The sequence below is a fragment of the Telopea speciosissima genome, chromosome 4 (assembly GCF_018873765.1).
Source record: "Telopea speciosissima isolate NSW1024214 ecotype Mountain lineage chromosome 4, Tspe_v1, whole genome shotgun sequence".
Taxonomy (NCBI): domain Eukaryota; kingdom Viridiplantae; phylum Streptophyta; class Magnoliopsida; order Proteales; family Proteaceae; genus Telopea; species Telopea speciosissima.
The window spans coordinates 21107938-21135139 of NC_057919.1; the positions used below are offsets into that span (position 1 = coordinate 21107938).

Genomic DNA, 27202 nt, shown 5'->3' on the forward strand with positions numbered 1-27202 from the left:
ATATGAAAATTTATATAATATTTTTAATTTATGTTTGTTATGTAAGAGAGATATGTATTGTTTGATAAGGATGATATTATTGTAATTAATATAAAATAGGGAAGAACAGATTATATCAAACACCATTTTCGATTTGAACAGCGTTCTTGAGATCGTTACTAAACAGTCATTTTCGGTCTCAGAACGCCGTTCCAGACCAGAAATACCAATCAAGAACGAACGTTCATTGTTTAGACCATTACCAAACGCAGCCTAAGTGTTTAAATATAAAGCAAGTTTCATATAACCTTGCCTTTTGCTATACTTGTCCGTTCAGCTTTTTGAAAACACTTTATATCTCTTCATGAAGGATTCATAAAGACCCATGTATTTTCAATATTAAAGACCTTGTACCATATCTTTAGTTTCTAAGGGCTCTTTGCGTTTCTTCTTGAAGGCTCTCAACCGGTATAAATGGAATGGACTTCTAGCCTATTGAGCACCAAGTTCCTCCAATTTACTCTTTACTTATTTTCTTTTTTGCTTTCTCTTACTTTCTTTTTTGCTTTCTTCTTATTTTCTTTTTTGCTTTTTCTTACTTCTCTTATCTCTATTATTGGCATAGCATCTATCAGATCCATGTAGTCGATCCCATTTAGTTGGGATACGGTTATGATTGTTGTTATTGTTTATTGTTTTATAGATTGAAATTTCACTCTACTTTTGTTTTTAAAGTTTTTTCAAGTCAAATTTTGTTGAAGTGTTTTCTTTTAGTTTGATCATAATAGTAGTGTTCTAAAGGGTTTAGTAATTGAATGCACGTTAATTGGAAGAGCCAATGGACTGTTTTATATTGGAAGGATATTCACAATACACTCACAAATATTCATTTAAGCTTGATTTATAAATATTCTCATATATTTTCTACTAAAAGAAAATGAAAGAAAAATAAAATATATGTGTCCTATTCCAAATAAGAAAAAATACAAAATTGTATCTTATCTTGATAAGACCATGAAGTGGCACTTTTCCCTTGGATATGCTCATCGGATATGAATTTGGACACTTTGCTTCTACTCCATTTAAATGAATTTTTTTTCTTCCATGGTACTTATCACTCTTGGATATATAAAAATGACAAAGTGAGAAGGGGGGACAATTGAATTATGATAGAGAAAGAAGGCAATGTTAAGCCAAATAGAACCATAAAAACATTACAAATATGTTACAATCACCTTCTAATTCTTTCTATGTAAATGCATGTGTCATGCTGTATATAGCCAATATAGGTAAAAGCATTCTTGTGTGGATAATACTTCAAAATAATATTATATAGTGATTATGATTTTATAGTAGGAAGACATGATGGGACATATTGTCTGGTCCTAGTGATGATTTTTATTGAGCTGTAATAAATATCTTATCAAATCATTGATAAGCATTTGGCACCATGCCCTTCAAAGCCAAGTAGGCAACTAGGAAAAAGAATGATACAAAACCTTATAAATCCATGCTTTTAACAAAAGAGATTTTTTTTTATTGACATTACTCAAGGTGTTAAATAATTTATAAATTTTTTTTAATCTTTTTAATTATCATATATGTTTTTTTTCTAATGAGAGTAATAAGCATTTTATATATGTACTCGAAAAATATACATAACAATACTATAATGATTTATCACTTCTAAATTATTTTTGAAAATCATTTATACTCTTATTTTAAATTTTTTTTTTTTTTGGGTAGAAGAGAATCTATTGATAAAACAAAATGGATTCCTAGTATCCTAGGATTGGCAAACCCCTTCTAGATTTTAGTATTTTTTCCAAAATATGCTCCAATGGAAAATTATCTCTAATTCCTTGCTTGGCCCAGTTCCCTAATGCCTCTAATAAAAAGAGGGGGGGGCGGAGGTAGATCCCACCTGGGTAGGGGTGGAATGGTCATTACGTCCCTCTTATTTGAGGGCATTGGGAAACTGGGCTGGATAGGAAATTGGAGGGGGAGATCCATTCTCCAATATCCTTGCTGCATTTGAACCCACCACGATGAATGAATTCCCATTCAAAGTGCCTGAAAGGAACCTTGGCCCAATTCTAAATACACCTATTGAGGTGTTATTCAAATATTCCCTTAACAAAACCCACATGTTTAAAAAAGATTATGGATAACTAAATTTGGGTTAGTTTCACCCTAAAGAGGGAATTGGGATTTTTTTTGTCAAATCAAGACTAAGTCAGGCCAGGGCAGGCCAAGCCTAAGAAAGGGCAATTAAGGAGAACCGGTCATACTATAGCATATTCTCTCGTATAATCTTATTCTAAAGTCTAAACATGAAAAATGGAAACCAGAGAGAGAATCCGAAATCCCAACTGGGGAGGGCAATGTGATTGGTGGGACCCACAAACGCGTAATAAACCCCTTCCTTCCTGTTTCCTTTGCCAGTTGGACTGTTAGACCGTGTTCTCTGTGGCTGTCTGTGGCCTCTATAAATACTCACTCGCCTCCTCCGGCTGAAACCCGAAAAATTATCGCTCGGCAGATGTGTTTGTTTCCATAGCATATGTCTCAGAGAATCAACGTTCCTCATTCTTCTTGTACAGCTTTTGGCCTCCATTCTCATCTCCTGGTCTCCAGTGAGATGAACCCTAATTCCAACTGGTCCTATAATTGTTCTTCTTCTGATTCTTAGTTCCCCTCTCCCCCTTTCTCTATCGAATTCGTTCCCATTTTTCCTCTCGTTCTTGGAAGAGGGTTCCTAAAGAACCGCAAGAAAACACCACCATTGTTGTTGAAAACTCAGTTTATTAGTTGAGTCAAATCAAACCCAGATCTTTCAGATTGCAAGATGGGTCTCAAAGGTTTCGTAGAAGGAGGAATCGCCTCGATCATTGCAGGGGTTTCGACCCACCCACTCGACCTCATCAAGGTCCGGATGCAGCTCCAGGGAGAGTCCCATGTCCCCAACCGAGCAACCATTCAGACTCTACGTCCTGCTTTGGCCTTCAACGGCTCCTCTGCAACCGTCGCCGCTCCAAGCATCATACACGCTCCTCCGCCATCTCTACCACCTCGAATGGGCCCCGTCGCCGTCGGCGTCAAAATCTTCCAGACTGAAGGTGTCGCCGCCCTCTTCTCCGGCGTTTCTGCAACCGTCCTCCGTCAGACACTTTACTCCACCACTCGCATGGGGCTCTACGACGTTCTCAAGCAAAAATGGACCGACCCCAACTCAGGAAACATGCCACTCTTGCGCAAGATATCAGCAGGCCTCATCGCCGGCGGAATCGGCGCTGCCGTCGGCAACCCAGCTGATGTGGCCATGGTGCGCATGCAAGCCGACGGGCGGCTGCCGGCGGCACAGCGCAGGAATTACAAGAGCGTTGTGGATGCGATCACGCAGATGACGAAACAAGAAGGGGTCACCAGCCTGTGGAGAGGTTCGTCGTTAACGGTGAACAGGGCCATGATCGTGACTGCATCTCAGTTGGCCACGTACGATCAGGTGAAGGAGATGCTAATTGGGAATGGTGTGATGAAGGATGGGCTTGGTACCCATGTGACTTCGAGCTTCACTGCTGGATTTGTGGCTGCGGTGGCGTCGAATCCGGTGGATGTAATTAAGACGAGGGTGATGAACATGAAGGTGGAGGCAGGGGCGGAGCCGCCCTACACCGGTGCCATGGATTGTGCCTTGAAGACTGTAAGGGCTGAGGGACCAATGGCTCTGTATAAGGGTTTCATTCCAACGATCTCGAGACAGGGCCCGTTCACTGTGGTGCTGTTCGTGACACTCGAGCAAGTCCGAAAACTGCTCAAAGATTTCTGAATTCTCTGCTAGATGATGACGAAAAACATTTACTCATTTAAAAATTAAAAATCAGTAATAATTGTTTTGTTATTCCAGAATTTTTTTTCCAATTTTCTTTGGGGAGTTCAATAGAATCATGAAGTCTGGGAATGGAACTAGGAATTGAAGTGGAAATTAGAGTATGAGTTAGTATTAAGGGTTTTTTCTTCTCTCTGTATAATCTATCTTGAATTGTTACATGGTATTAAATTTGAATCCATATTGGACTATTGGAGAATGGAGGCACAAGTTTAAAGATAATGAATTTGATTTCTGCTATGAAATTGATTTGCAGAATTGCAGTTTTTGTTTGCATGCTCTTGCTGATTATTACATATCTCAATTAAATGAAAAGGAAATAAAAAGGTTTTCTTTATTATTTTGGGTTAATAGAGTGTGGTGGGCAAGTGGGATTTGGAACAACATTGTGTTTGTGGTCCATCATCTCATTCCCCTAAAAGTCTAGAAGGCTATACTAACACTAACCTTTCACTTTTAGGGGCAAGTACTATGACTCTGCTCCACTAATCCTATATACTCTCCCACCTTAATCTTCTTTTCTGATATCTGCTACCTGGTATTTTGAAATTCCCAAATTATATCTGTCCAAGTAAAACCCATCACCCCTAATCAGTTGCCCTCATCATCCTTCTCCCTGTTGCACCCCCTCTCTGCAACTCTCGCCCCATTCCTCTGTGGAACTATCGTAGCTCCCTCACTGCAATGCCAACGTACCTCTTACTTCAACCTAACCTTCTGGTCCAAGCCTGCTCTCTCCTTGATCTTGGCAAGGCTTGCTCTTCAACACCGAGGTTGTGGTTATCAATCTCGACACACCACCAAGATTGAGGAGTGGATGGAGTTAGAGAAGCGGAAGAGGATTTAAGAATTGGGTTTGTTGCCGCCGTATCTGCTTGTCTTTGCAGGGAATATTGCCCCAATGGATCACCGGAGGAACCAACATGGGCTCAGCAGTGACAATTTCTAGTGTTTGATCGTGGGAAACTATACTTGGGGCGTTGTATGTAGCTGAACCTTGAGGACAAGGTTCTCTGAAGGGGTTGGCAATGTTATGATCATAGGTAGATGGGTTATTGTGTTGGGTTAGTCTGTTAGGGGCAGATGGGTAATTTGTATTGGATTAGTCTGCTGAGGGATAGTTGGATAATTAGAGGGTAAATGGTTGTTATAAATTGAGGAACGAGGGTCATGTTGAGGGGATGAAATTAATGTTCCTACTATAAGGCTAGCAGCCAAGGAAATCGAATCTTAAAGGGTATATTTGAAAATACTAAAACCTAGGAGGGTATTTATGAATTCAAAGGCGAGGTGAATTATTCTATTTTCTTGGTTACTAGCCTTGTAGTAGGAACATTCTTGCTATAGGTGTAGCAGCAAAATTTTTTCCATGTAGAGGTATCCAAGAATTAACCAAAATCTCTTATCTTATCTCTGTTCTAGGAGGTCGCCACCCTCGAAGTGGTATTTTTTCCTTTTCTACTATTGGGTTCATATCTGGTTTTGTAAGGATTAGCATCTGGGTCTAGTGAGTCTTTTCCAATTAGAATAGAAGGAGTAACCCATGGGCTCGACACAACACGTGTGGTGGTAGCGAGTTTGTGATGTCGACAATAATGAGATCAGAGTCGAGGTAGACGATTCGACGGATGTACATTTGGAGGAGGTTGCATGAATTGAGGTGGTTAGAACCCCCACTCTCATGATCCCAATTTTTAAGATCTTAGACTTGTTGAAGTTTACTTAACTAACTATATATCTTTCTATCGAACTCAAATTGACCTGATTCTTTCGTCAATTTAAAACTAACTCAAAGGGCTAATACTTCTCATGTTGTCATCTTTAACTCATGTACAATACATAGACCCCGAAGTTGAGTTACAAACTGATTCATTTGTTGAAAAAAGTTTCTAAAGCGATGAGTCCCAAGTCAAATTGAACATGCATCATTCTAGGAGTGTGTTAGTTGTGTTGACAACAATGAACAACACTGTAGCCAAGCCACATCTTTCAGTAGATATTTGGACATTTTTTTTTTAGTGTATGAATTTGGAATTGTATCTTGGATGATATGTCTCGAAAGTTATAGTTTTTTTTTCTTGTGTATAAAAAAATAATAATAATAATTTCTCAATTTATATGAGTATATTGTCGGTTTTTTTTTGTCTCAGGTTTCTTGAAATCTACACTTTTAAACCCATACTTTTCATTTTTGTTTTTTTTGATCTCTTTTCATATTATTCGGGGTTTTACACCGTTTAGGACCCGAACTGTCGATTTCCATTTTTTTTTTTCCGTTTCCTTTTTGCTAATCATGGTCTTAACAGAAGTATAATTCGAATGAGGGCAAACAGGTGGTGAGCATTGAGTAGTGAGGTGGTGAGCACTGAGGACACCTGTGCTATGACTATGAGTCCGTTAATATGAGAATGATAAATTGGGATCGTGGTCAAGGATGTAAATGGATAATCGAAAATCCAAATTTGATTTGCATTCGTATTCGTTTAGGGACATTGTATTCATTTAGTGATATCTAGAAAAAAATTCAAATACTTAATAATAAAAAATTAAGTAAATAATCCTCTTGAGGGTTTTTTAAGATTCATCAGGTTCTAAAATATGAGGAAAAGAGAATCATGATCTAAGAGATATGGATTGAGAGTAAATCGTATACACTAGGAGGGAGGTCGGAGTTACACAAGACAAAGATATAGATAGATGATCAAAAATTTGAATTCAATCCACATCCGAATATATTTAGAGGTATTTATATTCGGCCAAGATCAGATCGTATCAGATCCGAATACGAGGTAAATCCAATCCGTTTACATCCCTAATCGTACTGTTCGACCAGATTCACGAGTCACGATGCATCAGCTATAAAGATGTAGGGGAGGGGGGAGGGGACCTGGGGTAGGGCGATACCTCATTTAGGGCCCGTGGGGTGTTTGAAATGAGTGAGTGGTGACGAGGGTTGTCTCCATTAATTGCATTGTTGCTTGCTATATAACGAGGGTTGTCTCCATTAATGAAGGTTGTCTCATTGGAGAGGATCGGATCTATCTTTAAAGCAAGTGGAACAGCCACTGAGAGAGAGAAAGAAGAAAGAAACTTGCTTAATAGAGTGACGGTTGATGTAGACCAGGCCTGAACGCGGACACCTGTCAGATTGCTATGACATGAGAAATAGATCGTGCGGCCGGCGTGCAACCCATACAGGCAGGATGTGGATCCCATTCAGGCAGGGTGCACCGGAAATGGTAGGATGGTCATTTCATCTCTTCTTGTGTTAAACTGTATGTCAGCCGCAGAGAATCCAAATTCAAGTAAAATTATAAACAATAAAAAAAAAAAAAAAAGACGATACGAATAAAATTTTATGGTAAAATCTGCCTTTGTGTGGTTTGCTAATGAGAAACTTATTCAAAGTCTTTCTTTTCTTTTCTTTTCCGGTAAACTGTAGACTTTAGACTGTAGAATGTATAAAAGATATTAAATAAGTTATACCATGATAAACGTTCTAGACGTCTTAGCTCAGCTGGTAGAGCGCATGGCTTTTAACCATGTGGTCGTGGGTTCGATTCCCACAGACGGCGGAAGTATGTGTTATAAAGTTTTGTTTAATTCCAATTGGAATGCGCACAGAAGCCTATGCCTATTGGATTTCCATGATGGCATATATTTTTATTAAATTATTATTAAGGGGGCAAATTGTCTGGGATTATCACTAATTTTGGAACAAAATAACCTCTTAGTGGAACCCACTCAGTTGTTGTCAATCCATGGGAGGGTGAGAAATAAGTAGGTAATGTGGTTTTGTTAATAGTGTGTCCAATTGACAGAAGTAGAAGCCAGAGGACTTCTAAAAGGTCTAACTTTTGTCTTCTCTCATGGATGGTTTAATTTCCAGGTTTGGAATATGTCGAAGGAACTGCAACAAACTCTCAGAGAACCTCTCACCTCTCATATGTTTCGGAACTCCCTTTATATTTTGAAACCGTTGGAATTTTTTACTCAAACAATCATGTTTTGTAATATTGGCGATAATGGGAGATGTCAGCTCCAGGTTCTATAACAAATATTTTATCTTTGCTTTAATTTATCTTTTCTTTCTCTTATACATCTACACGAAGGAGCTGCCCTTGAATAAAAACCTCACAATTAACACTTCACCCCATCCAAAAATACAAACACCCTCAGTTGGCTTTAGGGGTGTCTAAATATCTACCTTAGTTTTTGGTGATAAAACTAACATTGAGATAATAGTCCATAGAACTACTAACATGAAGTTTAATGGGTAAGGATCTATACAATAATTCCCAAGTAATCAAGTGACCTATCATGCATCAAAGAAGAGTTCAATTGATAAAGAGCAAGCCCATTCAAGTGTGAAGAGCAAGGTGCTAAGTAGAAGCTTGTGGAACAATATTGAGAAACTTCATCAAATCTTAATCCATCAGTGGTTGAAGACTTCAAATACTTGGAAGCTTGATGTTGAAGACAAGCTCCATAAATAAAGGATAGTCTTCAATTTATAATAATCATGAAATCCTATGTTAGAAACTCTCCCTAGCCTAAAAGCCCTAAAATAAGTCACCCAAACCTTAATGGAACATGCTCCTAAATTAGTAGTGTTAGATCACATAATCTAAAATCCAAATAAACTCGGGTTTGGATCATACCTGAATATGTACGGAAACGCAGCAGAAGAAGGATCAAAGACCAAACTTATGGGTTACGAGCACACGAACGAATCTCCACAATCACGATAGGCTTCTCTACAAAGAATTCCACATTACAAATCCCTGGGAAGAGATGGAATCCCACAAAGAACACAAACACTTGGAGAGCAAAGAGAAATTGAAAATTGATTGAAAAATAGCCTAGTCTTAGGGTTGGGGATGTTATCTATTTATAACCTAAAACCTAAAAACTCCCTTCCCTTTGTAGACTCCCTCTAGGAATCATCGAAGAGAAAGAGGGGGGGAGAGAGTCAGCCACTTAAGTGGCCGGCTGTCTCCCATGCTCGTAGGTTGGACCGACTTGCCTCATGTGGGCGGCCTGGACTGGGCCTCAGGCCCATGTTCGATTAACAAGTAGGTATACTTACTGACGTTAGATAGGTTTGGATTCAAGTCCTCTGTTGTATAGACGACCATGAGCAGGGACGAACGTCCAAGCTGAGGAGATCTCAAGTCCTTTATCTAGGGGACGTCCATAACATATCTCGGACGTCCAAGGTAAACTCATAGACGTCCAAGCCATGAGGAGTGAATTTTGACACTCAGTCCCCTTGTCTGGGAGACATCCATGAGATGTCTCAAACATCCACCAGACTTGACGGACGACCAATGCAACTTGTAGGTGTCCAAGGTAAAAAGCCAATAATATGATCGTTGGAATTCAATGACTCTATTTATGATAGTTGAAACACTAACAAACATCTGCAATAAGCAACAAATGCTTCCACCTAGGCCTAGATTTGTCAACTTGGGCTTTTTGCGTGATGATCCAAGGATGTCTGATCTCGGCTCATGCGGGTTTTTTGACGGCATTTAATGCCTTAGAACCGGAGGCGTCAGCTTTACTTTTTGGTCTTTGTCATATTACTAGGTTGGGCATTAAGGTCAAAGAAGTTTGGGTTTCAACAGGAAATCCTCCAGCATATTCCACAACCATCCAAACGCACTTGGGCATGGGATATGGTGCATTTGTTGATGGATCTTAATGTTTTTGTGGATAATTTGTATTTCTGGGAAAACCCTGATAGCCTCTGACTAGGATGGCTGAACAACTTTGCTCAAAAAGTTGTGGATTACCATCACCACTTTTCGTATGATCAGGATGCTATAAATTCCCTGTTTATTCCTTAGTTTTAATATATATTTTCTTTTATCAAAAAAAAAAAGAAAAAAGAAGATGTCCATAGACACTACAAACTATCGATTTATGGTGATTTGTTGGCTAATCAAACAAAATACAGCAAAAGTGGTTTAACTTGAATAGTTTTTTATTCTTTAAGCTTTAATAGTTATAGAGAGAGATTGTTTAAATTTGTTCAATCTTGCATAGCTAGAAACATTTTTTCTCTTCTCCTTTATTTGTTTTTTTGGAAAAAGAACTTTGTTCAGGAGTGTAGCCTATGCCAACACTCTCATGAGTCTCTCTCTCTTCCTCATATGAAAAGACATTTCTACCTCTTTATTTTGAGGAGGAAAGAGATAGACACATGAGAGTGCTTGCATAAAAACACTCTCGGACAGAAAACTACTTCCCTTTGTTTTTATATCCCTTGCAACTTATTTGAGTGTTAGTTCAACCTATTTCAATTATCTTTTTATCTCTACTTGGTGGTGTTTCCTACACTCTCTCACAGGGAACCGTGAGATGACACCTCTGCCCCCTAAATAGATACCCAAGAGTGCTCACCCATTGAAGGGCGTAGAAAACACCACCAAGTAGAGATCTTTTTCCCTTTAAAAATTTACAATTCACCTCACTTGGATTTCCTACCAATCCTACAGAGTTGGGATCAGCTACCCACATGGGGAGCAATGGGGAGATCCCAACCCTCAATGAGCTGTGAGACTCACACCCCATAGAGGGTTCAGACCTGTCCACACCATCCCCAAGTGGGGAGCAGATCCGGACTCGATCCTACACTCCCCGCTCCCTAAAAATATATATTTTTTCGTTCAAACCCAAAATATTCATGCTTTTTGTCTGCTACCAAATCATTTCAGATGAGCAGCATTTGTGGGATCCAATGAACTTGAAAACAGTCAGCTAAGCAGTCACTTCTCATGCATATTGATTGTAATGCGTCCAGTAGCCTGTAAGGAGGCTTGAATCAAAAAATTACTTTTGGGAGCTAAAATAATTGATGTTGCACCTCCATAGTCTGCGGAAATTAAATTTGCAATATTGAACATTTGATGAATACATGTACAGTTAAGTGTTAACCATGAGGCTATCTGTGGAATCACAAGAAAGAATAAAAAAGAAACATAATAGGACAAAAGTAATGATAAATTTACGCCTCTTTTTTTTTTTTTTTTTTTTTTTTCAAATTTGTTCTTTCCTTTTCTTTTCTTGCATTCCAAACATAGCCTAAAAGCAGAGTCTTGTATTGTAGCTTAACCATACAACACATCTTCGGCGATCAAACATAGGAGAAAGGAATCATTCAATATACTCCAAGCACAAAGATGGCCTGTACATCATCAGTTCTGACCTCAGCTACCATGAAAGTTGATGAGAAGCAACCTCATGAAGTTCCTAGCCAAGCCCCAATATAAAAATGGAAGATTCCTTCTCATACACCTGCCCTTGGTCAACATGTAGTAGTCGTTCAAGAGAAAGGCAGAGCCCTTTACACAAGGCAAGACAGATAAAGTTTTGCTGAGGCAGCGAGAATATACAGGAAGATCACAATCTAGTGGTCAACCAAATGCGAGCTTGCATTATCTGGAGCTGGACCTTGAAGGAGCACTGACTGATTTAGATCCAGATCCTCGACCCTTGTCTAGGTTTTGAAGTTCATTTACAATCTGGTTGCGCCGTTCTTTCAAGAAGTTGAGTCGGGTCGTCAACTTTGTCAGCGTAGAAGATGCGGGCACAGTTCCCTGTAGGAGACAAGTCACCATAACTTTGTTGTTCTCTGATGATTAAAGAAATTTGAACTACAGTGTTGTTTATCTCAAGGTTCATAAGAAATACATGGCAAGGAGACTAGAACAGTGAAGGATATTTAACTGTTGAATTCATCTTCTGAAGTGGAGAAACAAAGGAAAAAGATTTTACTATACCGGAAGGACTAGATGGAATCAGTAGACTAACAAGACAAGTATTCTATTGCAGTGAAGGCCTACCTCACCCTTAGAACTAGACTTCTTAGAGTCAGTTGAGGCATTAGGATCCATAGCAGATACTCCAGCAGATTTAGTGCTGCTAAGACTTGTTGAATTTAGCTGCTGCTTCTGAGGTGGCTGCTGGCTAGATGAAGATGGCGGATCAGATTCAGTAACGCGACATGTTGAATCTACATCCTGTTTCTGAGGTGGTTGCTTGTTTGATAAAGATGGTGGATCGGATTTAGTATTGCTGTGACTAGAAAAACTTAGCTGCTGCTTTTGTGGTAGTAGCTCGTTCGATAATGATGGTGTCTCCGCTGTCTTCACATTATTATTTCTCATTGGAGTCAAAATAGTATTCTATTGTAAATTTCAAATAAAAACAATAACAACCACCACAACAACATAGCCTTATCCCCAACTAAATGAGGTCATATATATATATATATATATAAGGCTTGCACAGCCCAAAGTAATTTAACAAAGTACAGAAATTTGTAATGAGTTGTTAGGTAAGCAATACCACTAGTGTTCAACTTAGGAACGTATTCAGAATTTCAGATATTTAGTTGTTTATTAGAAATACCATGCTTGTTAGACTATGCTCCATGCATAGTGTTTGAAAACACATACATTATTTTGTTCCATGGATGTAACTATCTCTATGGAAGATTTGTGTGAAGCAGGTGATCATCAACTGTTCATAGTGTGAGGTATATGCATTGCATGCCTTAACCCTTTGAGGTGTAAGCAGCATTTAAAAAATGGAATCGGGATCTGGATTGGTAACAGCCGATTCCGATCTGGATCAGATTGGAATTGGCTTTTAGATCTGCCTTATAATCAGTATATTCCAGCCATATAGGTTTTTTTTCCATACAGAATTGGCCCGAGCTGGATCAGGGGGGAATGGGGATCAGCCTCAGCTGATTCCGATGCGGACCAGCTGGTCGATCAAATCCGAATTTTAAAACCCTAGGTGTAAGCCTCTAAAGTCCTGAATCAGTCTGGCCTCACCTTGGAGTGAGGTTTAAAGCCCAAGTCCCACATGCATTTTACTAAATCATAGAGGTGAGTATTTTACTATGCATTTATCAAGAAAAATAGTTTAGTGCTGCCAGTTTTTTGTAATTCTGGTTCCAAGTCCAGGTGGAGAAGGGTTGGTGGAAGCAACCAGCACTATAGAAAGTAAAAACTTGTTGACCGCTTCCTCTAAAAGGCTGACCTTGTAGGAAAGGGAGGAAACAATATGTATATCAAACAGGAGCTCTAACACGGTGGACTATCCGAAGGGGGACACGGGTGGATAAACAATTTCAACACCTGCCCGCTCCCAGGGGGACTCGATACCGTGACCCCTGTCTGCTCTGATACGAGCTGAATGCTTGGATAGTCTAAGGCAGACCCCAAGCAATATATTTATAATAAAGAGTAAAAAATACAAGGACATAATTGCCCCTAACATAGCCGACATGGCTGTACACATAATAAAAGGAAGAAAATGTCCAGAATACCCCCACGGTATTCTGGCCCATACAATCCAACAAAACTCCTGGCCATACCTCTGTTAGAGGAGCTAAAAGAACAAAGGGTAGACTGAAATTGACTAGGGAAGTAGTGAGAAAAGGTGGATGATTTTGGGTAAACACAAGTATGACTTCAATAGGGTTGAATTGGAGAACAAGATTCACGTAACCGACCCCATGTAGTTAGGACGGTCCAATGGAGTTGAGTACATTGGTGAGCTTCTAAAGAGTTTCAAAGCGAAATGGAAAAGGTTTCATTAATAATACAAAACTAAAGTTGTTTGGGTGTAGCACATGGATGGGATTCTGTTTCTTTAATAATATCGGATCATAATATAATGGAGACAATCTCATTATAGTTAATTTAATTTATCTCAATTTACTTGGTGAATCAGGGAAAAGGGAGAAAGGAAACAATTTGTCATTTGACTTCATGGATTCTTTTGTTCAGTTCTCTATTGAAGCATATTCCTGAAATCCTTTCTCAGTACCACTATCTATTCCCTGTTTGGTCCAACTTCCTTTTTACTCCTTGCTAGTGTTGTCAACAGACTCAATTGCAAATGACAAGACCAGCTTAAGAAAACCTCCTTTATTTTTCAGGAATGTAGAATGCAAAGAAACAGGCATAGATGCAGCACAACTTGCATAATCTGCTAAAATATAAAATTGGTGATCTGAGATGTATTGCTTCCTACCATGTCTCAAACTTTATCACCTATTGAAGATATTCATAGTTACTATGATTTGCAGACAATGATTGAAGATCAAAGAAACAAAAAGCTAAATGAATGATTCATGTTGATGTGGTCCTACATGAGTCATGGACCCCTATTGGACTACATCATATTAGTTGACGGTAGGAGTATGTATAGTACTCATGATAGGGGGAGTGTCCCTATCGTGAGAGTTGTCTAGATAGTTTTGGATTGGTTTAGGTTATTTCCTAATCAGTCTATGTTACTTTATTTTTATTCCTTGTTGAGTTGTAATCTGATTTGGCTTTACTAATATAAATATATGCAGTCTCAGCGATAGAACCAGTGGGTTTACACACTGGTTCTATCGCTGAACTGGTTTCTCTTCAATCTTCTTTCTATCGTCTCTTCTCTTGTCACAATACTTGTACAAAAGTACAGGCCACTTCAATATAATAATTACATCCTACCAGTACTGAAAGTTTTGAGAAAGTTCAGCACTAAGTCGGGTTCATCTTCTATTGAAATGAAAATTATCATATAAAAACTAGTTACACATAATGAAGAGGCCTACCTCATCCTTTGTGCCAGACTTCTTAGAGTTAGATGAAGCAGTGCGCACAACTACCACTGGCAGCACAGCAGATGAAGTAGCAAGAAACTCCACGGATTTGGTACTGAGGTCATATACTGGCTGTTTCTGAGGTTGTTTCTTGTTTGATAAAGATTGATCTTCTTGTGCCCTCACATTCACACTGTCTTCTACATCCAAACTAGTGTTCTGTGGAAAAATAGAGAAAAGCATTCATCTGTAAGTCAGAACCCTGAGCAAGGAAAGATAAGCATTCCAAATCAGGACATACCATACTTATTTTTGTACTTTCATGAGGATAGGCTGATTCTGTAGTTTCAACAGCTTTCTGTTGATGATCCTTCCTGCATCAGACAAGTGTTTCAGTGAAGCAAGTTACTCAGTACAGTAATCCACCTAAGAAAATAACCACTTAAATCATATTACAACCCTGTTTTGAGATATTACTCCTATAATGTGAAAGACACCCCAGACCGAGTTCAACAAAGGATGTCTATAAACAAGGTGGATAAATGAGCAAAAGTGAAAACTCACAACGATGCTAGATGATTTGGAGTTTGTTGATAATGACTTTGTGAAGCCTTTACAGATTCATTGTTTTGCTGGCATTGTTGATCAAGCTGCGCATGGAGATGAGCAACTTTCTGATTCAAATTAAGGACATCTGCTTCTGCAACAGCAATTTCCTCGAGATCTGCCTTTGTCTTTAGTACATTTACACATTGTCAGTTTGTTTTTTAACCAAATCAATTCAATGTCAGGAAATTATTATTTTGCTTTCTTGAACTAACCTTGCAATCAATAGTAGCTGAGACAGGAAAATGCCCCAAGGACATACCAAGTCCAGCTTCCAAAGCTTCTCTCAAATCCCTTTCTCGTTGCAACTGTTCCTGTAGTCTCGCTACCTATATTCAAGATCACCTGGTGTCACAATTAACAGCAAGCTATCTTTTGAAGGACGGGAAGACTATGGTGAACATCAATCAGAAACATTAAGATTATAAGGAAAGAGTCTTGTATATGGATTATACATCTTGCTCCAGAGCCAAACGACGGTCATGCAAAGCCTGCTTTCGTTTCTCCAGATTTTCTTGCAGGATCACATTCCCTTTTTCCTAGATTAAATATGTACATAACATTAAGTTAGAATTTACAAAACAATTTCCCCAAAAGATGCTTACTAAGAGTGAAATGAAAAACCCTACCTCCTTTGCAATTCTAATTTGCAAGTCAGTTTTAGTGACCTCAAGCCTCTGAATTACAGCTCTGCGTTAAGGCAATTAATCAGATGTGCAGATAAAATGGAATGACAAAGCAGAAGTTTAGTGCTTCAATCTAATAACATAAAAGTAAAGCTTTGAATGAATTCTAATGCATGCAACAAACAAAACCTGCAAGAACATATGTGTATTGCAGGGTGTTTGGAAATAACATAAGTTCAAAATGGTCGGGGAACTCCCCATTCCCGACAGGTTTTACTACACCCTGATCCTAATGAAAATACATTAAGAACCAGATGAAGACGCGGTACAATACTCTTGCTCGTAAATCATGAACTATGGAAAGCAAACTTGAATGGATATGATAATCATGGAAAGCCAGATGTGCACAATAGAAAGGATAAGAGACCTATAATAGTAGAAAAAAGAATTAGAACCTGATCCTCTGCAAACTTCAGACCTTCATAGTAGAACCAGGAATAAATAAGGAAATGAAAAGCTAAGGGAACTATGACAGAAGTCCTTTAGTTGTTAGAATAACTAATAAACAAATAAAAAGACTTTGGGCTTCTTCTTCCTCCAGCTGTCTTGTGGTCTATGGTGGGAAGGAACAGCAAGTAGTTCTAAAATTGTTTGGAACCCTCTCAAGGATGGCTGTTAGCCTGCTAAGGGCTTCTTGATTTTCTGTGCATCTGAATTTAACTGTACAGAAAATACAATGTAACTGGTCAATTTTGGATTTCCTTTACCTTTCTCATACTATTTTAATATATTTTAGACTTAGGGGCCTTATAAAAATGAGATTAAGGTCCTTCAACCATATTCATTTCCAGATCATGCTTGCTTAGTGGGGAAAAGAACAAACAGAACTCCATGGCAGACTTTTCTGAAAAACCTAACGTGAGTTACCACCAACTCCCATTGAGTATAAAGATTGATTTTTAAGAAAAAATATTAAGCAATTGATCTAGAAACTAATAGTGAACTAAACTCTTTGAAAATCTAATTACTAAAATAATTTACTTTCAACTCTGGCGGAGTGTAAAGTTGTGAGGTGAGGTTAAATGCTTTCCATTAGGAAATACTATGTCCAGTGACAATAGTTATCCAAAGGTTCAAATAGGTTCAACCCAAGACTTGGCATCCAACATACAGGCCCTCACAAACAAAGACAAAGATTGTCAAGAAACGCAGACTTTTAAAGAATGTGACTTAGTTTGTCTGGCATACTGTTCCCATCTTATACTAATATTCACATACACTTGTTTTCTGGATTTGCCTATGTTTCTGTATCTTACTTTCTTTGATAAATCACAAATACTCCAGAAAAATCAGCCTACGAACACTGAAACTGCATCAAAAGCATCAAAGATTTCATACAATGACACCAAAAGTGTATGCAAGATGCAAGAAAATATACAGAACTTCTCTCAAACAAATATACGTAATCCTTTACTTCAGATAGGTCATGGATGTATCCCTTACTCGTCTTCGCTTGGATAGTCAATGGATTCCATGGAAAGGTTTTTCCTTGCCTGGAGAATAAAAAGGAACCCTGATTAAATAGCAAGTAGTTGACCACTTATATTAAAATAAAATATAGAAATTAAAAGTAACAATGAAATTTGGAATAACCCATCTGCAAAGACAGACAGCACAAGTGAACCCAATTAAAATGTTACTCGATGACAAAGAATAGTAAGAAACATATGAGTACTCACAGCGGTACGCCCCCAAACTGTTCGACGTTTGACACAAGGAACAGGTCCATTCTCTTTATTTGTAGATTCTGAAGTGGATGAAGACCGATCATAACCAATTTCCTTGTGAACTGGAGTTGTTGAGGCAAAACTATCTCCCCCTATTGAGACAGGGACATCTCCCAAAGATTCACAAGACTCAGTAGCAGGCACTGCTGGACCAGTATTTTCTTCACTGTTCAGATTGTTATTACTTTGAACACTAGCATCCTGAGGCACTGAAGTCTGAGGTTCACTGGACGGCTCCGGATTGGCATTGAAAATTTCACTGACTGCAGAAGACTCGTACGTGGAGTTAGCCCCTTCAGAAACCTGCACCATCAAAAAAGGATCCAAAAATGTGATGTGAGATAAAACCAAAACAAAAGCAGCAAACACCCTGAAGATGTATGGACACAAGTTAAACAGGTATAGTATTGTTAGTTGTAATCGGCCCAAATTATGAATCCTATGATACAAAGATATGTTGAAAAGGGTACCAATAGACAGTTAAAGCTGACAACAATTCATTGGACACTAAAAACCTCATTTTGAGATGATTAGTGCTTTAGCTTCCAAATGCACTGGACCTCCTTAATCTGATTTATATTGAAGGAGTTATGTACCGGTCAAACTTAATTTGGTGTGAGCGAATGCTGTCAAAATTGCTTTGAATGAAAATATTTTTTTGGACATCAAAACAAATGAATATTTTACCGCACTTTTGGTTTTTAGCAATGTTTTACCATATTAAGATTTATGGAATTTTTAGATTTGAGAAAAAACCCAGCATTAGAAAGTTGAAAATTGGACCTACCGCTGAAAATCCAGTTTTTGTTCTTGAACTGGGGGGTTGACTTTTTTTCTTTTGGAATTTTATTTTTTAACTGTTTTTATTGGATTCAAATAGGGGGGTATTTGCTTATTTAGGAATAATATCTTAAGTTAATAAGTGTCTATCCTGGTTTCTGGCATAAATAAGTGTCTGTATACCAAGAGATAGGTGGCTGTATACCAAGATTTCCCACCGAGATCTCACCCAGATCTCGAGATCTGGCACTCATATAAAGGACTTTGGGTTGAGATTTCGAGATCTCGACCGAGATTTTGCACTTTTTTAACTCGTATGACAACTCAACTCGACCTCCCAAAAAAAGGAGATCTCGCGAGTTCTCGAACTATGTTGGAAGAGGGGAAAAAACAAGGCAACAGCAACAAGGCTTCGCCTAGGTGACCAAGGCGCCCTTCCAGCAAAGGATGCCTGAACGCCTAGGCGACGCCTTGACTACTATGTTCTGTAGTACCTTTCATGAAATAAACTGTTTCTTCATTCACTAAAATAAAAAAGCAAATTATATTGTCCCTTAAATAATGATAATGTTTTCCAGCTGTCTCAGAACCCCAAGTGGTTATGAGTATATGGCAGTTTTCAATCATGTAAGCATACAACCTGTGTGATTCAAAGGGATGAAAGAGTAGCACAACAGTAGTCGTGCTGGGCCTGGAGCAATGAATGCTTGACTTGAGCCACATCGTGATGCAGGTCCAAGCACAAGGAAGAAGAAGAAACAGCCTTGAATGGCTGAATTCATTGGAGCCTAGTTTTTCCCATACTTTGTTTTTTTTACAGCCTTTAAGAACTAATTCTGATTGGCTGGATTTTGTTTTAATTTGATTGGTTCACTAGGAATCTTTTAAAGCTATGTTTATTTGTTAGTATTACTTCCCCTCCACGATTTCTAATAAGAGGGTTTGAAGGTGTTTTGTAATTAGGAATCAGATCTGGGATTATAAGTCCTAATCTGAGTAGGATTTGGCTTTGGCCTTTTTACATAAATAATACAATTCGTGGGAGGCTCCCCCCACCATTCTATTTTCAAAAATTAAATCTTCAGCTCCGCTGCCTGCTGCCATTGTGCTGCTGTTTCTGCTCCTCTGCGAGTGCTTGCATCCTTGTGGGAATATCAAGGTGGATAGGGTAGGTGGACTCTTGCGACTCCTTGCATCGTGAAGATCAGGAGGTCCTTCTTTGAACTGCTCAGCTGCTGCCATTGGAGAATTAATCAACCAGTAAGTGTTTATAATTCTCTGCTCTTCTCATCCTCCAACCCAAGCCTTCTTCACCCCATTGATTCCCATAAACCCTAATCTCCATTAACCTCCATTAAAGCCCAAACTTAAAATACAGATCCTATACTTCCAGCCATCAAAACCCAACCAAACTTCAGTCGAACCACCCCCTCACTGCCTAGGACACTCGATCCAAAGCCCCTCTCCAAATTGTCATCCTAAACCCTAAAAGCTCCACTTTTCCTAAAACCCAAAACCCAAACCAAAACCCTAATTTTTCCAGAAATTCAAACTTCATCTAATCCTAATTAAACCCACATCAATACATTCCTAAATACCTGCCTACCATTACTAAATAAGAATTACCTCCATTACCCTAACCCTCACCCTATATTTTGACCTAATTTCCCAAACCAGCCCAATCTGCCAGATGTTTAACAGGTCCTGGATTACTTGGCTTCTAGTAGGACTTTACCCTATCTAGAACTACATTACATCGAGGATGATGTAGTGAGTTAGACTAATGGATAGTTAGGGTGCACACATGTCAGATATGGTGGTTCAACTCAACAACTTGGCCAACCATGTATTAGGACTACTCCCCTAGTATTTTTGGCCAAAAGACGAGCGATGTCACATGGAGCTGAGTGTTGACAACAAAGTAACAACGTAAATAAAATAAGTGTAGCTGAAATGAGGATGTCGAGGTGGATGAGTGGCAAAACCAAAAGAAATAAAATAAGAAAAGAACACACTAAAGATTATTTAGAGTGGCTCTAATAGGTGACACGTTGAAGGAGAGTCGTTTGAGGTGGTTAGGATTGCAGAAGGGAGGCCATTGAGTGCACTGGTAAGGAGGAGTGTTAGTTTTTGCAGATCAGAGGAGCTAAAAGGACAGGGGTAGGCTGAAAATTACCTGGGAGGAAGTTGCAACAAAAGAAATGAATGCCTTAAATTTTAACAAGAAATAGGGATTTAAACAGATTAACAGGGTTGAATGGTGAAACAGGGTTCATGTAGCTGATCCCAGGATTCCCAGCTAGTTGGCTAAAAGGCTTTAGCTGAGTTTGATTTAAAAACTGTTTTGTTCCACCTTGATTTTTCAACCATTTTTTAAAGATTTATTCTGCCACAGGGAAAATTCTGTTAAGCCAGCAGGTTGACAGGTGGGTAGAGGATGATGGGACATAAATGTGCAACGGATGTAGAACTAGACCCAGCAGAACAGCAATTATGTTACCAACTTCCCAATTTAATATGCACTATGTGCCAAAATTTCTAATTTCAAGAAGTAAAGTTTGACTCTATTCTTTGGACAACATCCTGATAGCATAGTTGTCAAGGCAACCCAAGGTGTTGGAGGGGGCCTGGATGCCTAGGCGGCCCAAGAAGGCGCCTAGGTGACACCTTGACAACTATGCCCGATAGAGAGCACTCTATCCATTTGCATTATGTTCCACACTTAATATTGTATTTAGTCATTTACAGTGACATAGAGGTTTAGTGGGTAATTGAGCCAATTTCATTGTTTCTGAAAATATCAGCAATTTCCTAACAATCTCTATGATTTTAACAAAAGTTAGACATGATATCATCAACATGTCAAAACTTAAGAAGTATCAAAACACGTTAGTCTTACCACTGAAAACAACATTCTTAAACTTGACAATGCTCCAGAGCTACAGTTTGTGGTCTCTGATTTGAAGAATTTAGCTTTAATCATTAGATATTGCAGACATATACATTGACTCAACTTGAAATCAAGATGAATTTATCTTAAACCATTTCCAGCCAAATGAAGATTCAAAGGCTTTCTTCCACCATTAGTTTCATTTCTTAAATTATGATGCACAAAAAGAGAAATAGAAAAACAGCCAAAGTCAAAATGATGCACAGGGAAAAAACCAGCCACATGGTCATATCTGAACTAAAACCTAAGAATTGCATAAAATTTGCAATTGACTTCTAAATGAACAGGAATAAAGCATCATATGGTGAGTGTGCTTGACTGTAGATGTACATGATCAAGTAGAGGAATGAACCTCATCATTATTTAGGTCGTCACCACCATTTCCACTGCTTTTACTGCAAGTTCCACTTAATGCATGTTCAGGATCTTCTTCTGTATCAGCATCAAGATCATGATGTGAATCACTACATTCATCATCTCCAATGACCTCATCGTCATAACTTGCTTCCTCATCCACACTGCCACTCTCTTCTGAATCAGAGTATAATTCGGGAGAATAGGAACCATCTTGGAGCTGATCATCCTGCAACACTTTCATAAGTTCACAAAGCTATCGATACAAAAATAGGTTAAGACTGTAAAATAACTAAGAAAGACAAGAATGAAACAAAATATTAAATAATATTTGTTGGTTTATCGCAATTTAATCTGTCTAATATTATTTTGGTTTTCGGTCTCAATTTCAGTAAGTAACAAAACCAAAACATTTTAATGACTTCAATCAGACTCTTGTAGTTTTTATGATTTTAGTCGATCTTGGCCAAAGTCAGAAATGACAGAAAAGTATTTTGATTTTGGAATTTGGACCTGTCAAAACATAATTAATGATAATTTCACAAGACATATTTGCCATTTGATCACATGCTGTTGAGGAAATGTTGAGCTTTGATATCCAGCAATAGCCACGACAGTCTTTCAAAATGCATTCCTTCCTCAATATGTGCTCCAACATATTGTAAAAAGGATCATTCACCATTTCACCGCAGCTCTATTGATGCAGTTACATCAGACTATGATCCTGTCTGGAGACCCAGATGTAAGTCTAGAAGTCCCACAAGGTGCTGGTGGGAGTCCAATGGGCTAAAAATAAGCTTTGGGTAGTCCAGGTACAGGTTGGGCCTTTTAGCCCATAAAGTAGGGGGTGAAGTTAATTAGTATATGGGATCAGTAGTTAAGTGTTCAAATTAGATTAAGATACTTAATAGCTAGATAGATTTCTGTTTTGAATCTATATACCTTATTCAGGATGTGAGAGTGATTAGGACTTTTTTTATAAGTTAATTTAGGAATTTTAGAAGGCCTTTATATATGTAATCCCCCCCCCCATCAATTAAGGATGATTTGAGTAAAGAATATGAGTTTTTTCAGAAATTCAGGAGCGGTTGAACTGTGCTTACGGGACTGGTATCCCAGACCTGATTTCTTCCTTCTTCTAGTTCTGATATGCTCTTATCAGGTGTCATCTTTCCTCTGTCTTCTTAAATTGATATAATAGTCCAGATCTACTTTCTTCTCTGGTTTCTTCTAATTTTCTTCTCTCTTTATACATTGATTTTAGTTCTGGATATATAGCTGTTCAAACTGAATCTCTTCATGTGAATCTGAATTTCTGTGACCTATTAGAGTAGTTCCAGATCTGAATCTTGGCCCTGACCTTCCTCTACTTCGTTATATCTCAAGCTCTTGAATATGGTTGAAAGTTATATAATTTTTCCTACCTTTCTTCTATTCTAGTCCTATATTAGTTCATTTGATCCTACATTGATCTTGGACTGTTTAGCAAATTTTATTTTATTTTCGTTTTTTGGCCTCTAGATTCTTTCTAGAACCCTGAACTGCACTATATACCCTCCAAAGGACCTCCTCCCACTCCACCATTGATGCAAGAATAGAGCTCGGAAATATCCAATTGACTCTAACTACCTCTAGACATCCTCCCTATATTTCCACAGAAAACTTACAAATGATTGGCATCATCTTCTTGAGTTTCTCCACATAACTTGCATATATATTCCTAAGACTCCAAATAAGTTATCCATGGTCATGATTTTCTCTAGAACTGCCGTCCATGTAAAGAAACATATGTAAGAGGAGGAACACAATCATTCCATATCACCTTGGATGGGAAAGCCTTGCCTCCATTGTGTAACCTAGAATTTCCCACTTCTTCCTACACCCCACAGCCTCCCATCCCCTCCCCCTCTCATCAGTTCATTCTTTCACTATTTAAGATTCCCAAACATATGAAAATTTCTTTACAATTGTTTACAACCATACACCACATCAGATTCTTCACTTCTTCAATGTACATCATCATTCATTAAAATTGATGCCAAGTAGACAATCAACTAGACCTTTTTGACCTTTGTGATAATAAGTTTTGACAAAGGTCCCGTGGTGTATGCTCTTCGTCGATGATATCGTTTTGGTGGATGAGACTAAAACAAGGATTAACGCTAAGTTAGAGATGTGGAGATCAACCCTAGAAACAAGAGGCTTTAAGATTAGTAGATCAAAGACAGAGTATATGATGTGTAACTTTAGTCACACTATGATGGATAATGACATGGTGAAAATCGAGGGGAGAGAGATACCACCAAGTGACTATTTTAGATATCTAGGGTCAACCATAAATAAAGAAGGTGACATTGATGATGATGTTTCACAGAGATTTAAAGTGGGATGGCTGAAGTGGAGAGGTGCGACCGGAGTACTTTGTGATCGACATTTTCCTTTAAAGCTTAAAGGAAAGTTTTATAGGACTGTTGTCCGACCGGCTATGATGTATGGGGTCAAATATTGGGCAGTTAAGAAGTGTCATATAGTGAAGCTATGTGTAGCAGAGATGAGCATGTTAAGATGGATGCGCGGGAAAACTACGAAGGATGAAGTAAGGAATGAACTTATTAGAGCTGATTTGGGAGTTGCCTCGATCAGTGACAAGCTCCGAGAATGCCGTTTGAGGTTCAACAAAGGCTTGGGGACGCCCGAGTAAGGAGGTATGGAAGGAGCTAAAAGAGCAAGGGCCAGGCATCAAATAACCATAGGAGAGGTTGTGAGGAATGACATGCATAGTCTAGGTCTTGTGCCAAGTATGAACTTAGATAAAGCCTATTGGAGGGCAAGGACCCATGTTGTCGACCCCATTTAGCTGAGGTTTTCCTGACTTCCTGGGCTTTACCTCTTTCCTCTTACTTTCATTTCCCATTTCTCACTTCTCTTCTCTTATTTCTTCATTTTTATTATTCATTCCTCTTACTTTCTTTTCCCTTTGTGTGGACTCTGTTTTCCCTACTTTGTTCTTCAAGGATCTGTGTAGCCGATCCAATTTAGTTGGGATAAGGCTGAGTAGTTGTTGTTGATAATAGGGGTTTTTTTTTTTTTTTTTTTTTTTTCTGATTTGACCCTTATTAAGCAACCCTTCTTTGTTCCTTTTCTATATATTGTATTCCTTTCCTTTCACTGCACTGGATAAAGGAGATGAAGCAGCAGCAGTAAACCAGCCCCAACAGTTGAACGTGAATGGTGCCACTGCTGCTGCTTCTTTTCCTTATTCTTTCCCTAATGACAGAACAGAAAAATTAGAATTTTAAATAATTACTATAACAAATAGTAAAGCAGTATTTGATGGTCTACTTGGTGGTTGGAATCAAATATGAAAAGAGTGACTCCGACATGTATATGGGAGATTAAGGCCACATTTGGTAACCCTCAGCAGGAGTGTTTCTGGTGCTTTTTAACTCTGTGGTAGTGGAAAGGCAACTAAACGTGTTTGGTCACGCCGGTTCATTTTATTTACTCCACAGGAGTGAAGCGGATTTCTGGAGTGGAAATGGAAAAGTGTATAGAAACTGCTTCTTCGCTCCCAGAGCAATTCTGACATGGAAGCAGAGAAACAAAAAATGAGAGTTTACCTCATTTTACCCAACATTTTCTCAATCATTACCTTCTTTCACTCTCTCTCACAGAGGATTCATCTCCACCAAACACTTTCATGGATGGGTTAATAGTTTCAGGTTTAAGGTTTTCCTGCTAAAAAAATGACAAAATAATAAAGAGTATAATGGTTCCAGGTTCAGGTTTAATGGTATTTTTGGGGCAATCTCTCCTCTCTGCATTCTTGTAGTATGGCTGAACAGGACCATTGGATTGATACCAAACACATGATATACAAAGGGAGGAATCCCCTTCAGCCTCGGTGCCATGGAAGTATGTGATGAAGAAAGCTAGGATTATCAAACCATACAAATTGATGGTTTAAGAAAGTCACCCATTTCTCTACTGGTCCAATGGTTGGATATGGTTTTAAAATTATTGCAAAATAATGCATAGAAACCTTCAGAAAAATATTCTAATTTGCTGGAATTTTGGGGTGTATATTAGTGTGATGGAGGATGTGGGCTAGCCTTGGTGCAACGGTAAGGTTGCTCCATTGTGACCAAGTGATCACGGGTTCGAGTCTGGAAACAGCCTCTCTGAGAAAGCAGGGGTAAGGCTGCATACATTATGACCCTCCCCAGACCCCGCATTGGTAGGAACCTCGTGCACTGGGTATGCCCTTTTATATTAGTGATGGAGGATCTGATAGTTAAATAAAATGGTTGGAGAAGGGGCTTGGGCGATGACAATAATCTGTTTCTGAAATCCAAATTTTATTTGAGTACTTGATTTTTAGTGTTGTAAATAATTAGCATTGACAATTTATTGCTCTTGCTTTCATAATAAAAAACCTGCATGACAAAAAATTTGCTCAGTGCCGTTTGTAACTAGTTGTATAATGGACAAGTTGTTCGCTGAAGAAGTGAATATGCAGGAAAACATAATTAAAACCATCTGTCTTTCTTCATGGCACACATGGTGGCACAGGCAATGAGCTTATCTCATGTTTTTATGACATTAAAGAGATGGGGAGATGATTATTTGGTGTGCTCTTTATAGACTCTTTGCCTATTTGCCATTTGGGTTGCAGATTGAAGTATAAGTTTTCCTACAGTATTGCAGGATGCTAGTAGTGATTTTATGTGCAAAATAGGACATATCACGTAACATAAATTATTCTTATGAATACATATCCAACATTAGATCCACAATGTACCCTATAATATTGAAATTGGGTGTTGTAGAAGTGCCAGAAATGCTTCTGTTAAAGTGCCTTTCAAACGCATATCTGCTTCTTTTGGGATTCAGAAACACTTCATTCGACCCATTACCAAACACTCTATCAACCCGCAAAAGTGCTCCCCAAGAGAAAAGAATTAAAAAAAAATCTCAGGCCTCAAGCCTGAAAACACTCCTGCAAAGCAGAAGTGTTGCCAAACACGACTTAAGAATATGTAGTGTATGTCATTGGAAAAAAAAATTTGTGACGCGAATCTTGAATATTGAAAAAAAAGGAAATCTAGTTTTAAAAGTAAACCAGGTGAACACTAATTAAAGAATGTTTTTTCGTTACTTCCAAAGTTATCATAACAGGTAGCAAAATTTGATTCATGCAGGAATCCTAAAAGAAAAGAAGGTTCTATTTCTGAGTAACTTGACAAAGAAATTGTAAGTGAAACCTACCCCAAATATGTTGTCGTACTCCTCTAGCAGAGTGATTACAATGGCTTGAGCATGATTAGCTGCGGCAGCAGCTTGCAGAAGCTGAACAGAACCATCCCCACCCATTTTAAAATTATTGTCAAGCTCACAGTCTCCAGCCAGAAGAGGACGAAGAAGTAAGGGCGCCATACAAGCGGCAACAGCTGATAAGCTCATTCTGTTCTCAGCTTTGTGAGAAGCCACAGTTTGCATCATCTTAAGTATTCTGAACCCAAATGGAAATGGAAAATTATAATAATGACAGTTGCAATAACATTGTTGAACCAATGCAAGAATAATTGAGGAAGAGAAAAGAGTTTCTTAGGA

At 38.5% G+C, this 27202-nt stretch overlaps 2 protein-coding genes and 1 non-coding gene across 5 annotated transcripts in view; 2 read left to right on the forward strand and 1 right to left on the reverse strand.

Moving 5' to 3' along the window:
- The first annotated feature begins 2757 nt into the window (after positions 1 to 2757).
- Positions 2758 to 3852, forward strand: LOC122658484 (mitochondrial uncoupling protein 5-like). The gene has a single exon (XM_043853464.1). It carries the CDS (start codon positions 2828 to 2830, stop codon positions 3806 to 3808), a length of 981 nt encoding a protein of 326 aa, XP_043709399.1. The 5' UTR covers positions 2758 to 2827; the 3' UTR covers positions 3809 to 3852.
- Positions 3853 to 7370: 3518 nt separating this feature from the next.
- Positions 7371 to 7443, forward strand: TRNAK-UUU. Its single transcript has one exon. It is a non-coding gene; the product is annotated as a tRNA-Lys (tRNA).
- Positions 7444 to 11286: 3843 nt separating this feature from the next.
- LOC122658483 (rho GTPase-activating protein REN1-like) overlaps positions 11287 to 27202 on the reverse strand; it is a 79718-nt gene continuing 63802 nt past the window's right edge. The window contains exons 13-24 of one of the 3 annotated variants that reach the window (XM_043853462.1): positions 26858 to 27101; positions 21588 to 21818; positions 17458 to 17808; positions 17222 to 17271; positions 15722 to 15782; positions 15548 to 15631; positions 15308 to 15421; positions 15051 to 15220; positions 14788 to 14860; positions 14673 to 14705; positions 11724 to 12060; positions 11287 to 11472 (exon numbers count right to left, since the gene is read on the reverse strand). In XM_043853462.1, the coding sequence (XP_043709397.1) occupies positions 11387 to 11472; positions 11724 to 12060; positions 14673 to 14705; positions 14788 to 14860; positions 15051 to 15220; positions 15308 to 15421; positions 15548 to 15631; positions 15722 to 15782; positions 17222 to 17271; positions 17458 to 17808; positions 21588 to 21818; positions 26858 to 27101 (1834 nt within the window). In that variant the 3' untranslated portion in view covers positions 11287 to 11386. Of the gene's footprint in view, positions 11473 to 11718; positions 12061 to 14672; positions 14706 to 14787; positions 14861 to 15050; positions 15221 to 15307; positions 15422 to 15547; positions 15632 to 15721; positions 15783 to 17221; positions 17272 to 17457; positions 17809 to 21587; positions 21819 to 26857; positions 27102 to 27202 lie in introns of all 3 variants that reach the window. The other 2 variants (XM_043853460.1, XM_043853461.1) reach the window with 2 other exon arrangements.

Bases quoted from the DNA above. Each gene is read 5' to 3' on its own strand.
- LOC122658484 (XM_043853464.1), top strand. From the start codon at position 2,828: ATGGGTCTCAAAGGTTTCGTAGAAGGAGGAATCGCCTCGATCATTGCA.